Genomic DNA, 12735 nt, shown 5'->3' on the forward strand with positions numbered 1-12735 from the left:
CCCTTACAAGGATCCTTATGAGTATATCGGGCCTGCCCAGATAGTCCAGGATAATCTCCCCATCTCAAAATTCTTAATCACATCTGCAAAACTCCTTCTGCTGTTTAAGGTAACATGATCACAGGTTCCAGGGATTAGGATACAGATACCTTTGGGGGCCCCTTATTCTGTTACCACAGCATCCTTGCCTTAATCCATGTATTACAGGGAATAAGAGTAACACTTTAGCATTAAAAAGTAAGGTTTGTTTTAGGTTTGTAATAGACATTTTATCAAGTTGGGGAGTTTCCTCCCCTTCCTAGATTGCTAAATCAAACTTTTATCAGGAAAGGATGTTAAATTATTTTAAAATGTGGGAGCATACATTCAAACGATATTCTTCTCCTTAAATCTATTAATGTAATGAGTTGCATTAATGGGATTCTTCATTCCTGAAATCGCCTTACAATTCCGAGATAACCTCTATTTGGTCATGTTATATTATTCTTTTTATACAGTGATGAATTCAACTTGCTAATTTTTTTTGAATGGGGGAGGGGGAAGAGTGCAGAGGGAGAGAGAGAATCCTTTTTTTTTTTTTTTTTTTTAAAATTTTTTTTTTTTTTTTTAAACACACAGAGAACAAATAGGGAGAGAGGCGGGGGGGGGGGGGGGGGGGGGGAGGCAGGCTCCCTGCTGAGCAGAAAGCCCGATGTGGAGCTCAATCCCAGGACCCTGAGATCATGACCTGAGCCGAAGGCAGAGGCTTTAAGCCACTGAGCCACCCAGGCGCCCCGAGAGAGAGAATCTTAAGCAGGCTCCAACACCCAGCACAAATCCCGCTGTGGGGTTTGATCTCACCACCACGAGATCATGAAATCAAGAGTCAAAAAGATTCTTAACCGACTGAACCACCCAGGTGCCCCACAACTTGCTAATATTTTATTTAGTGTAGTTACCTCTGTGTTCAAAGGATGTGTGGCCCGTGACCTGTGTGTGTGTGTGTGTGTGTGTGTGTGCGTGTGCATGTGTGCAATCTACCATTATGTCATTTTAAGATCAGGAATACGCCCTTAGCTGTACTTGATGAAGCCTCACAGGTCATTCTCACATATTTTAGTGTTAAAGAGTTAACAGAGGATTTTCAAACTCTGACTCCCCAGAGGGGTCTTACACAGCAGCTTAACATAAGTCATAGGCTCTGCTTTATTTGATGGATTTGTTGGCAAAGTATTTTTGACCTTATGACCAGGAACACAGCACTGATAGAAATCCTCAAGAAATACTAGAATGAGTAAAACTAGAATGAGTAAATTGAGAATCAACTAAAACAATATGTTGAATGTAAGCAACCCAGGAGCACAAGCATATTACAGTGTCTTAACATAAAACATCGATGTGTTTTGGAGACAGAATGGATTAATATGGATGTCCCAAGCAAATACCGGTAATTTTTTTTGGATTTGGAGTTTAAGGCCCATTTGGTCTGGAGAACTGTGTCTGCCACTGAAGAAAGGCATACATCCATAAAGAGATGCTTTAGCAGGAAGTCAAAATAGTTTCACTGACCCCAAGCTAAAAGATAGCTTGATTGCTATCTTCTATTACACGAAAGGTGGAGAGCAGATCCTGGCCAATGCTCCATTTATAGAGATAAAGGTGAGAAGATGGCAGCATTTTATAGCAGCATGTTTGCTCGAAGGAGAAATCTTACTGGTTCTTGGAATAGACTAGGGTTCCAAGAGGATAGAGAACCCCAAGGTCAACAGTCTTGAAAAATGGTAGACAAACAAGCCAGCCATAGATGTGCTGTGCCAAGCCCCATGCAGGAGACAGGGAGCCCCGACATGTGGCCTATGGCAGGTCGCTGTTGTGGTCTGAGGTCGCATATGCCATTTGCCCACCCTTCTCACCCACAGTGGACAGAGGAAAACAGTGTTCTTCAGAATTCCAGGACATGATCTCAGTTTCTTCTCCCAAGCTTCCACTAGAGATGATGCCCAAACGAGGGCCAGACGTCCTACAGGATCATCTTGCAGAACAAGATTGAGGTCCCCTTGCTCGACTGTGGTTGGAAACTCAGAAGCCAGAATCTAGGAAAGAAGTAGACAAAGTAAATATGATGCAAGATCCTGACTAAAATCGGGATCATCCAGCTCAACTCAGAGGGGTGGAATGTATAGAAAATCTGCAAATTTATAAGTTAGAAAAAGGAGCAAGCATTTCTGGGACCTTGGGTTGTGATACTACATGGGACGGTCTTCTTCCTTGGCCTGCTGTAGGGGTTAAACTCCATGGTCCTGGCTCCCTTCCTTCTCTGACACGGCTGGACATCTTTAGGAGACACCCAGATTCTCTAAGTCCCTTGATCTCAGGATTACCCGGGCAGCTTGGTCAGAATATAGACCCCAGGCCCCCCTCACAAACCACCAGCAGAGGAGCTCCAGGAACTGGGTCAGAAAATCTACTTTTGACGTTGAACAGCTGCTGTGTGCCTGATCCCTGGGCGGCCTCAAGAAGCACTTTCACTGGCTAATGGTAGTGGCACATCGATATGGAGGCTCAGGAGCACAGAGCGTTGGTGTTAAAACATCATGAGGTCAAACACATTTTTTAAAAAGCTTTTCATCAAATCTTGCCTTTTAATGATTTCTTACTTGGGAATTACGGTTTCATCATTTGTTCAGGATTCAGTTGAAACAACATCCCTGAAGGCCACCCCCTTGCTTTCCAGTCATGAAGCGGGATTCTGCAGCATAAACATCCTTTTGTTTACACCTGAAGCTTACGCTGAAATGAGACGAAAGGTAGCAGGGAACACTTACGATGTGCTCCCTGCACACATATGGGGGATAGTGCTCCATGCTCGACGCGAGTTTATACACTGTCGAGGCTTGAGAGAGGATGAGGTAGGTAGTTACTGGCTAGAAGGCCCAGGATGCGGGGGAGTGGCCGGCACAGTGTGTCACCACAGTGGGATCCCGCCCAGCCTCCAGAGTCCTGCTCCTGACCTCTGCGCCCCCTGAACCCGATCTGTCCTGTAGGAACTCCTCAGAGCACCCTCATTCCTGTGGCCTGTGTTCCCACCTTCCACATACACAGACTTCCTTCGTGGACGGCTCGTCTGTGGCGTGTACCGCTGAGAGCTGCTGAAGGTGCCTGTGGACGCGCCTCCCGGCTCCCGAAGCCCTCTGTGTTCATGGATGCTCCACCCTCTGGCCTGCACCTTGCCCTGTCCTGCTGGCTGGGGCCCTCTCCAGTGGGAGCTGCTTCTGCCTGCACTCTCAAGTCTTCCGCTCTCTTGAACTTGACTTCTGCATTTTTCAGGATTCAGGCATGGGTCCCAGGGAGCAGATGAAAGCTGGACACCGGGATGGATTGGTTCCCTCCCCCGCAACGAGATGTGTCCTTTCTCCTCAGACCACACGTGTGCGTCCACCCAGTCCCTGACGTAAGGAGATCTTCGCTGGCTGCTCACCCAGGCTCCACATCTCCCTGGACAAGCTCCATTTTAAGGATGAACACAGAAAGAAAGAGATGATAATGAGGTTGAGGGACTTGCCAATATCAACAAGTATCAGAGCCAAAATTGAAGCTTGGGTTTAGGTTTCTGGCTCCCATCCCTCCAGTTCTTCTGGGCCATATGCTGCCTCGCCGTGTGGTTCCTGAACTCTGAGACCGAGTGAAGCACCTTGATCCTACCCGAGGGACGCCATCGCTTGGTGTCAGCGTGCCCTTCAGGTGGCAGGTCGCTGGGATCCAGACCGCAGGCTGGTTTGATCCTAGAGCCAATAGACCAGCTTCCTGGGTAAAGCGTGCATGAAAGCATTCTTAATACAATATCAATTCAGGGTGCGTGCTGAGTATATACACCAAATTGAACTTTCAAAAATGACTGGCAGTTGACCTCAGGAGGACGAGATGGGGTTGAGTTCAAGAGCTGGTTCATTCTAACACAGCCTCTGGGCTGGTTGGTAAGAAGACGGCTCCGGCTGCATGCTCTCAGAGCAAGGTTTCCTGGATGGGTGGGGAGCCAGAGGGGAGCCAGAAGGCAGCCATGGCTTTGCTCCCATGTGTCTTCAGTGGGATGAGATACGAGTATTTGTTCCCACCTCGCTTACCCTCTTTCTTATCCCCTTCTGTCTTGTTTCCTTTTTTTGTTTGTTTTTAAGATTTTATTTATTTATTTGACAGAGATCATAAGTAGGCAGAGAGGCAGGCAGAGAGAGGAGGAAGCAGGCTCCCTGCTGAGCAGAGAGCCTAATGCGGGACTCGATCCCAGGACCCTGAGATCATGACCTGAGCCGAAGGCAGAGTCTTAACCCACTGAGCCACCCAGGCACCCCCGGCCTGTTTCCTCTTAAAGGAAAAGGCTACAGTAATACATCTCGTGCAAGCACCCACGCAAATGAGTTGAGCTAATGGGATGGAAAGTGCTTAGTAATCCACAAGCCACCAGAAAGATGGAAAATTATCCGTCTCTGGCTCACTTGCTTAGAGGTGATGCTCGTTACCTGGACTATTCTTGTTCGTTAGTGTGTGTGTTGGGGGAGGGGCTCTTTAGCCGGAGAGTGTGGCCGGAGTGATGGAATTAGCCACGAAACCAGGGCAGTTACTGAATTGCACAGAGGGAGCAAAGCCCACGAAGGCATGCTGGGTTCCCGAGGTGGATGTGCTCTCGGAGCTTGGAGTCCCGACTGAGGGGGATAGGCACAGCTCCCTCTGCAGCTCCGTTACTAATCAGTAAGCACGGGGAAGCCCAGCCCGCAAATCACACTTAATTGTTCGCATGTGGTCTACCAGCTCTCTAACGCGATGCTCGGTGGCAGAAGGCTCTTCGCAGGGCTGAGCTGTAAACACACAGTCTATGGCCTGTTTGGAAAGGAGCAAAAAAGGAACAAATCAGTGATTGTTCTGGAGAGCCCACTCTGAGTCCTACAGAAACTACCCGCCATTAAAGCTGTTTCCCCCTGAACCCTAAAATTCATTAAGCCTGGATCCAAGATTCCATTGTCCAAAACTGGAAATCTGTAACCTCCCGTGGAGCTTTTTCTCAAAAAGAGCAGGCTTCTCAGCAGAGGCCTGATAAAACTTCGGGCTGCGTGGCTCTCTGCTGTGGGGGCCAGCCCATGTTTTAACCTGCCTGACTTCACCCCACTAGGTGCCAGAGCACACCACTCCCTTTCTTCCCCCCACCCCCATCCCGGTTGTGAGATATGAAAAGGTCTCCAAACGTCTCCTGAGGGCCCAAATTGCCAGCAGTTGAGAACCAGTGAGAAGAGGGTACAGGCGAGGGGCAGACTGAACCCATCAGTGATGTCAAGCAAAAGTGGGGCTTAGGGGGCTGGCATAAGCAGCCTCGGGCCGGAAGGGAGCCAGGAGGACCCTTCTGTAGATAAAGAAAGCGGAGTTACAAGAGGGTGAAAACAAACAGCCTTTGTTTCGACTGGCCATCCTCAAACTGTCCTTGCTAGGAACCGTGATGGCGAAGGTGCTGAAAAGAGCAGTACCAGTTAAAGCATAAACTTCGGCCAGGCGCAGGCTAGCAAACTGGAAGGGGCTGGTTCTCCAAGGGACAGCCAGAGCCTCAAGCCAGAAAACAGCATTTTCTAGAGGGGCTGGGAGCAAGGGTGCTTAAGAACCAGCGAGCCCAGCCTCTCATCTATATGTATCGCCAGCAGTCCTGTCTTCGTTCAGAGGAAGCTGGGTCAGGGACCAGAAAGACGAGCACGAGGGAGTTCGGGCAATCAGAGAATCCGTGGAGACCCAGCTCTGTGGCTACCGGTGTCTGCTGGGGCTGCGGAGTCATGCCGAGGCGGCGGCTGGCACGTCTGTTGTAACGCGCACATGCACAAATGCACGCGCTGTGGAAAAGGCAAGATCGTGGCTCTGGTCTTCGGCCTGGGGAGTGTGGGTGGAGGCCGGCAGGACCGGGCCCGGGGCCAAGCGGGAAGCAGTGCAGACACGCTCCCTCTAACGGAGTCAGCGGGAGGGCCAGGATGCTGGGTGTGTCCTCGGGTCCGGCGGCGCGCTGTTGCAGCCTGAACCATACATACCGGTCTTTTCCCTTAAAAAGTGCACTCAAGCACCAGCCGCTCATCGTGGTATTAAGAGGTAATATTTTTCTAGTGCTCTTTTTGTTGGCATCTGAGCCCGCGTTTAGTGCCTGGAAGCTCAGGCTTGTCTCAGCACTGTGGTACCTGGTTCTCACATGTGGATATGCATCTTTTTTTTTTTAATTTTATTTATTTATTTGACAGAGATCACAGGTAGACAGAGAGGCAGGCAGAGAGAGAGGGGGAAGCAGGCTCCACACTGAGCAGAGAGCCCGATGCGGGGCTCGATCCCAGGACCCTGAGATCATGACCTGAGCTGAAGGCAGAGGCTTAACCCACTGAGCCACCCAGGCACCTCATTACGCATCTTGAACACACGATTATACGATATATTGTCAGGTTCCTTCTGGAACCCACCCAGGGGGTGGCTGTTTAGTCCCCATGAAGGCCAACCTTGATTGACTCAGATATGGTCGTCTTTCCCCATTCTAGCTGTTGGCCTGGGGGTGGGAGCTCATCCTCTCTCAGTGGAATCTTAAAAAGACAGAGCAATATGAAGCTCCAAATCAGAAACGTGCCCCAGGTGTCCCAGAGCCCGGCTCTCTGCCCCTCAGCGTCCCCTCCAGCCCATCACTCCCCTCTGCCTTCCTCAGCTTCATTCTCTTAAGGATAAGGTAACAGCTTTCTTTCAGGACGCCGTTACCTTTAAGGTGGTAGGGATGATACCAGCAGTCCAGGGGAATTCCGATTCGGGCTTTGTTTCCTACACCGAGAATTATTTCAAAAGAAGAGCATTAAGTGCGATGGCGTCACTTTCTCCCCCCAAAATGACAAGTAAAGTGTCTGTTGCTGGGGGACTTCCCGAGGAAGGGGAGTTTTCCCTCCTGATGAGTAAGCAGCCTTTGGACACCTGCGCTGAGCACATGAGAGCCTGGCGCCCAGAACTCCTTGGGTCTGCAGAGGCTCCTCTGGGTATCTGTCAAGTCCCTTAATGTTCCTTTGCCACCAAAGCCGTCCTATGTCTGGAGCAGTGTTTTGTCTTCCTGTGTATGCAAGAAACATGGCATTCTGAACCCTTTCCAGAACAGCTCACCCATGTTCTGCCAATTAGCTATCCCTTCACAGTGCTTAGCCCCCATCCGACGACAGTGGCATTTTCGGACGTTTTCAGCTGACAGCTTCCACTGCTGGCATTAGCCCTCTGCAGCCTGGCCCTGCTGTCCTGTAGCTCTCTCCTAGGTGCCTCCCAGGTGGTCACTAAAGCTCACAGCCCAGGAAGTCTTTGTTCTGTGAGGGGAGAGCCCTTTGGGAAGGCTATCTCCTGGAACTCCTTCTGGAAAGTTCTGGGCTCCGCCAGACCGCAGCACCCCGAGCCCCACCTGCCTAGACCTCAGCTGCTTCTGTTTCCCACAGTCTGCTCTGACTCGAAGCCTAGGCGTTCCTCTCCAGAGAGTTCCAGAAGGAAATTAATGATAGTGGTACGTTTTGCCACGAAATGCTAAAATAGCAATCAGTGGAGCGATTTCCCTGACCTGCAGGTCTAACGGGCTGCGCGGAATCGGAAGTCTTGTGCGGTGAGCCCGCTCGTTAAATCCTCGTGAGCAGCCATCCTATGACACTCTGCTTCTCACACGTTTTCCAGCTCATTCTGTCCCGGTTCAGCCCTATCAGGGCGGCTGCTGCTCGTACTCGCCTCCTAACTGCTGCTCAGGGACCTGAGAGGCCAGGGCTGTTGGACGGAGTCTAGCAGCAGAAATAAAGAAGAACCCTCTTCCTGTTCCCAATCTATGGGATCCGTTGCCTTCCCGAACCCGGGTTCCTGACCTTCATCCCAACTGTAAAGCGTCCAGACTGTGGAGGATTTCCCTTGGGAGGACGCTCGTGTTCGAGATCCTGGCGGTGCTCAATTATTTGCAGGGAATGGAGGCAGGGTAGGAAAGACCCTGGAATGTGAAAACCTGGAAAACCCTTCAGTCATTCATTTTATTTTATGTTATTTTTTTAAAGATTTTTCTTATTTATTCGACAGACAGAGATCACAAGTAGGCAGAGAGGCAGGCAGAGAGAGAGGAGGAAGCAGACCCCCCCTGAGCAGGGAGCCCAATGCAGGGCTCGATCCCAGGACCCTGAGATCATGACCTGAGCTGAAGGCAGAGGCTTAACCCACTGAGCCACCCAGGCGCCCCCAGTCTTTCATTTTAAACAACACCCCCACCATGATGCCTCTTCCACAGCTGTTCATCAAAGGCTGCGGCTGGAAAGTGGACGTGCTCAGAGGGTCCGGATGACCCATCTGAGATCCCACTGGGTTTCGTTTTCTTTCCACGCCAGGGTAGACTCGTTTGTATTACGAGTAACGCAGCCTGCCAGGGATGCTGAGAACAGCATAAGTTCTGGGCTGTCCCCAGGTGGCCCTGTCAGTACCCCCCCACCCCCCCATCAGAGGAGGGCTCTGCTGGGGGTCCTGGAACAGACCCCCACACACGGAGACGCGGTGACCAGGACCTGCACCATCACTCTTGGAGCTCAGCACCAGGGGCTTGGGGGCTCCCACGGTACTGAGGCTGGCCATGACGCCGGCTGTCAGGAGGGTGTGGACTCGGGCTCTGGCCGGGCATGGGTGGGCTCTGCCTCGGTCCAACTTTGAGAGGCATGAAGGTCATTCCTGACAGCGCAGATGGGTGCCTCAGATCTGGCTCCGAAGGGCAGGCTTCCGAACGCGGTTCAGGGTGAGCGAATGGTAAGTCGGACTCTGCTTTGCAGCCTGGATTCCTTCCTGTACGGCTTTCATGCCCTCTTCAAAGGTGACTTCAGGATCACAGCACGAGACGAGTGGGTCTTTGCCGACATGGACCTTCTGCATAAGGTCGTCGCTCCAGCCATCAGGATGTCCCTGAAGCTTCACCAGGTAAAAAAAAAAAAATTAAAAGGTAAAAATCCATTTTTAAAAAGAATTTTTTGAAAAATCCTTTCTCAAGGGGCAAACAAGACCTTTCAGGTAAGTCCCTTTTCACGGCATGACCTATGTGAGTGGGTGTGTCACTTGGAAACTAAACACCGAGGCCACCCAGGTATCCTTGACATCAGCCAGTGGCCACTGGTCCTTGAGAGTGGCTAGGAGGCGGTGATACTCTGCTAGGACAGAAAAGGTACTTGCCAGAGAAAATGACCTCTCAGGTGCCTGAGCCCAAGCCACAAAGCTGTTTCCTTGGGCATGTTCTCCTCCCACTCGGGATGTGGGAGGAGAGTGGGAAGACAGTCCACACAGACGTGGGCTAGGCTCTTGGGGTCATCAGCTGGTCGCTGTCTGGACACTCACCTCCGCCGCCCCCCCCACCCCCCCGCCATCACCGCAGTCAGCTCTCTGGTCCGCACTGAGCCCACAGTCAGACTTCTTTCCCCCCAGGACCAGTTCACCTGCCCCGACGAGTATGAAGACCCAGGGGTCCTCTATGAGGCCATCCAGTCCTTCGAGAAGAAAGTTGTGATCTGCCATGAGGGTGACCCAGCCTGGAGGGGCGCCGTGCTGTCCAACAAGGAGGAGCTGCTCACCCTGCGGCACGTGGTGGATGAGGGCACGGACGAGTACAAGGTCATCATGCTCCACAGGGGCTTTCTGAGCTTCAAGGTCATCAAGGTACCTGCCGGTTGGCACTGGTGCTCGCGTCCCTGCACCAGCCTCTGGTGCAGGAACATGGTCTTAGAGGAGCAGAGGTGGGCCGGGAGGCCAGGGTCATTCATGGGGTTTGGGCAGAAGTCCTGGCAGATGCCCATGTAGATGAGGGTCAGGATCTGGCTTACTTGTAAACACTTTCTAGTTCTCCAAACTTCCAGATCTCTAGTAGCCTAGTCCTGGACCCGAAGGCTTTCTATCCAGTATTTCTTCTCTTTGTATCACTTCCAACCGCTGGACCGAAACAACAGCTTTCTCTTCACCCCATTTCCCCATGGAAGTGGCGGGACCCCCATCTTCTAGCACCGCTCCTCCGGCCTGACTGTGCAAACAGCTTCAGGCCCGAGAGGTGTGGTCCCCGATGTTCTGGCCCGCAGCCCTGCTCACGGTCTGGAGCGTAAAACCAGTGAACTGAAAACACGTGCCGTCATCCACTCTCCTCCCTGTTCCTTCCCCAATCCGCAGGTTAACAAAGAATGTGTCCGTGGCCTCTGGGCTGGACAGCAGCAAGAGCTCATATTCCTTCGGAACCGCAACCCAGAGCGTGGAAGCATCCAGAACAACAAGCAGGTCCTCCGAAACTTGATCAATTCCTCCTGTGACCAGCCTCTGGGGTACCCCATGTACGTGTCCCCACTGACCACGTCCTACCTCGGGACCCACAGGCAGCTGCAGAGTGTCTGGAGCGGCCCGGTCCCTCTGGACAGCATCGGGACGTGGTTCCTGACCAAGTGGCTAAGGTAGGTCTTTCCCACCCAGGCCTTCATCCAGATGTTGGGGAGGGGGTCCCGGAGGGGTGTGGTATGCAGAGCTCCCCGACTTCTGGTTAGAGTTTCACTGTTGACCAGCATTTCCACGTACGATGAAAACTGCTGTGCCCCAGCGGCCCAGCAGATCATTTGTTTCCGCGAGCGGTTTCAGATGGTGGGAAACTCACGCCCGGCAAACTCACACGGATGCGACTGTTCCTCACGCTTGCCAGGGCTGGGGTCTAGCTCGTGTTCCTGCAGAGCAGCCGAGGCTGTGGGTCGCTGGGGGTCACAGAGCACAGCTGTCAGGGAGACCGGGCCTGAGCCCCCGCCCCCACAGCATGCGGCTCTCATCCCATGAGCCCTCTGCCTGCTCGTAAGAAGGTCTCTGATGAGCCGGATCGGATTCGAGGAGGGGTGGCCGGAGGGTGGCCGAGCGGCTTAGCTCAGGCCTCAGAGCCTGGGGTGCTTCCAGAAGGGCAGGGCTGTGGCTCACTTATCCCAGGGCACTTGGGTCTGGGAGCAGGAGCGCCCCCGCATGCCTCCCCGGCACACTGCTCACCCGTGGAGCATGGTCTCCCACCCTGACCTCGACATGGGTGCAGTTGGGGCACAGGAGGGGGCAGAACTGTCCGCAGAGAGTGCTTGAGGCCCCTCTCCCCTCACAGGGTGCGGAAGGGCTGTGATTCCGGCCAGCCAGGTACCGGTAACATTGAAGATGCGGACGGGAGGGCTGCCCCCTCTGCAGGCAGCGGCCGCACTCCCGGTGGCGAGAGCCAGGAGAGCAGCACGGAACAGCCGAGAAAAGATGGGACCCGCCACTGGTCGCCCCGCGAAGGGACACAGAAGACAGGTGGGTGCAGCAGGGCCTCATAGGTACTGATCAAACCTCCTTGGGTCCTAGTGACCAACGTCACGGGTGATGCTGTCCTCCTAATGCATAACGGCTCCTTCTTACAAAAAGAAAAAAAATCAGGATTGGGCCAAAGGATGCCCCAAATTTACTGACGCTACTTGCAAAAAAACTCTTAGACTGTGGTTTTTATTTATTTATTTTTAAAGATTTTATTTATTTATTTGACAGAGGGAGAGATCACAAGTAGGCAGAGAGGCAGGCAGGGGGGCGGGGGAGCAGGCTCCCCACTGAGCAGAGAGCCCGATGCGGGGCTCGATCCCAGGACCCTGAGATCATGAGCTGAGCCGAAGGCAGAGGCTTTAACCCATTGAGCCACCCAGGTGCCCTAGACTGTGGTTTTATCCTTTATCCTTCTCTTGTCTGTTACCCTAGCCAGCCATCTGTCCATCTGTCCACTGGCAACGCCCTCCCCTCCTACATCTCTCTTGTCCGGTGGCCCCTGGATCGTGTGTCTTCTGTGTCTGGCGGATCTGTAGCTACCGATCCAGCCTGCTGTGCGCACCCTCCAGAATGGCTCATCCCTCTCTGAATCTGTGGGGTGTGGACAGGACTCCTGCTCCCCCATTCCTGCTTCTCTCTGGCTCCCACCTCCCCCTGTACACCGGACATTCAGACAATAACAAGAGGGGGTGGGGCACCAGCACACGGGATAGAGGCGGCACACTGGTCCAAGTCTGCGATGAGTTTAAAGTCTAAAACCGCTTTTCAACTCCTGCCCACCTAGTTAGGCTCAACCAGACAGATGAGGTTCTGGAACCCGTGCCACTGGCGGGGGGTGGGTTTGGAAAGGGGGCACTGAGGGCTCGCAGAGGACATACCAGGTGGATGGACGCTGGAGAAGCAGGTGCTCTGTCCTGGTTCCTGCCAGCACCTCCGCGCTGGGCTTTGCCTTTCACAACCTGGGAGGGATTTGGTCTTCTGGCCTTTTTGCTTCCTCACCATCCAGAAGCCTTCGTTAAGTGCCTCTGTGTGCCTGTCCCATAGGCCAACTCTGCACCCAGCGAGTTAGCAGGGAACAGTCCCCGCCTCCTGGAAATGCCCCAACAAGGGTGAGGATTTCACTGCAACAGGATTTACATAAAACACGGGCAAGACAGTAGATAGATGATAGACAGAAGGGCAGATAGATAGAAAGATAAAGACAGACAGATGGTAGAATAATACAGATACATAGGGAGATAGAGACACAGGTGACTAACGGACAGACGGTGAGATGAGACCGAGCGATGGAAATACGGGAGCTAGAGAGGAAGGAAAGAAGAAGACAAGGAGAGAGGGAGACAGGGAGACGGGCAGCGGGGCAGAGCGCTTGCTGTCAGCTGCTCCTTCCTGGAGCCACCTGCCGTGAGCACGGGGCAGAGC

At 52.7% G+C, this 12735-nt stretch overlaps 1 protein-coding gene across 1 annotated transcript in view; it reads left to right on the top strand.

Moving 5' to 3' along the window:
• Positions 1–12735, top strand: part of LOC111160500 (pecanex homolog 2) — a 275016-nt gene that overhangs the window by 254138 nt on the left and 8143 nt on the right. Inside the window, exons 29-32 of the mRNA XM_022523646.1 lie at positions 8799–8943; positions 9442–9672; positions 10174–10448; positions 11126–11310. Coding sequence (XP_022379354.1) covers positions 8799–8943; positions 9442–9672; positions 10174–10448; positions 11126–11310 — 836 coding nt within the window. The remainder of the gene's footprint in view (positions 1–8798; positions 8944–9441; positions 9673–10173; positions 10449–11125; positions 11311–12735) is intronic.

The sequence above is a fragment of the Enhydra lutris genome, unplaced genomic scaffold (genome assembly GCF_002288905.1).
Source record: "Enhydra lutris kenyoni isolate GAN:26980312 unplaced genomic scaffold, ASM228890v2 scaffoldscaffold76, whole genome shotgun sequence".
In the NCBI taxonomy this organism is placed as follows: Eukaryota; Metazoa; Chordata; class Mammalia; order Carnivora; family Mustelidae; genus Enhydra; species Enhydra lutris.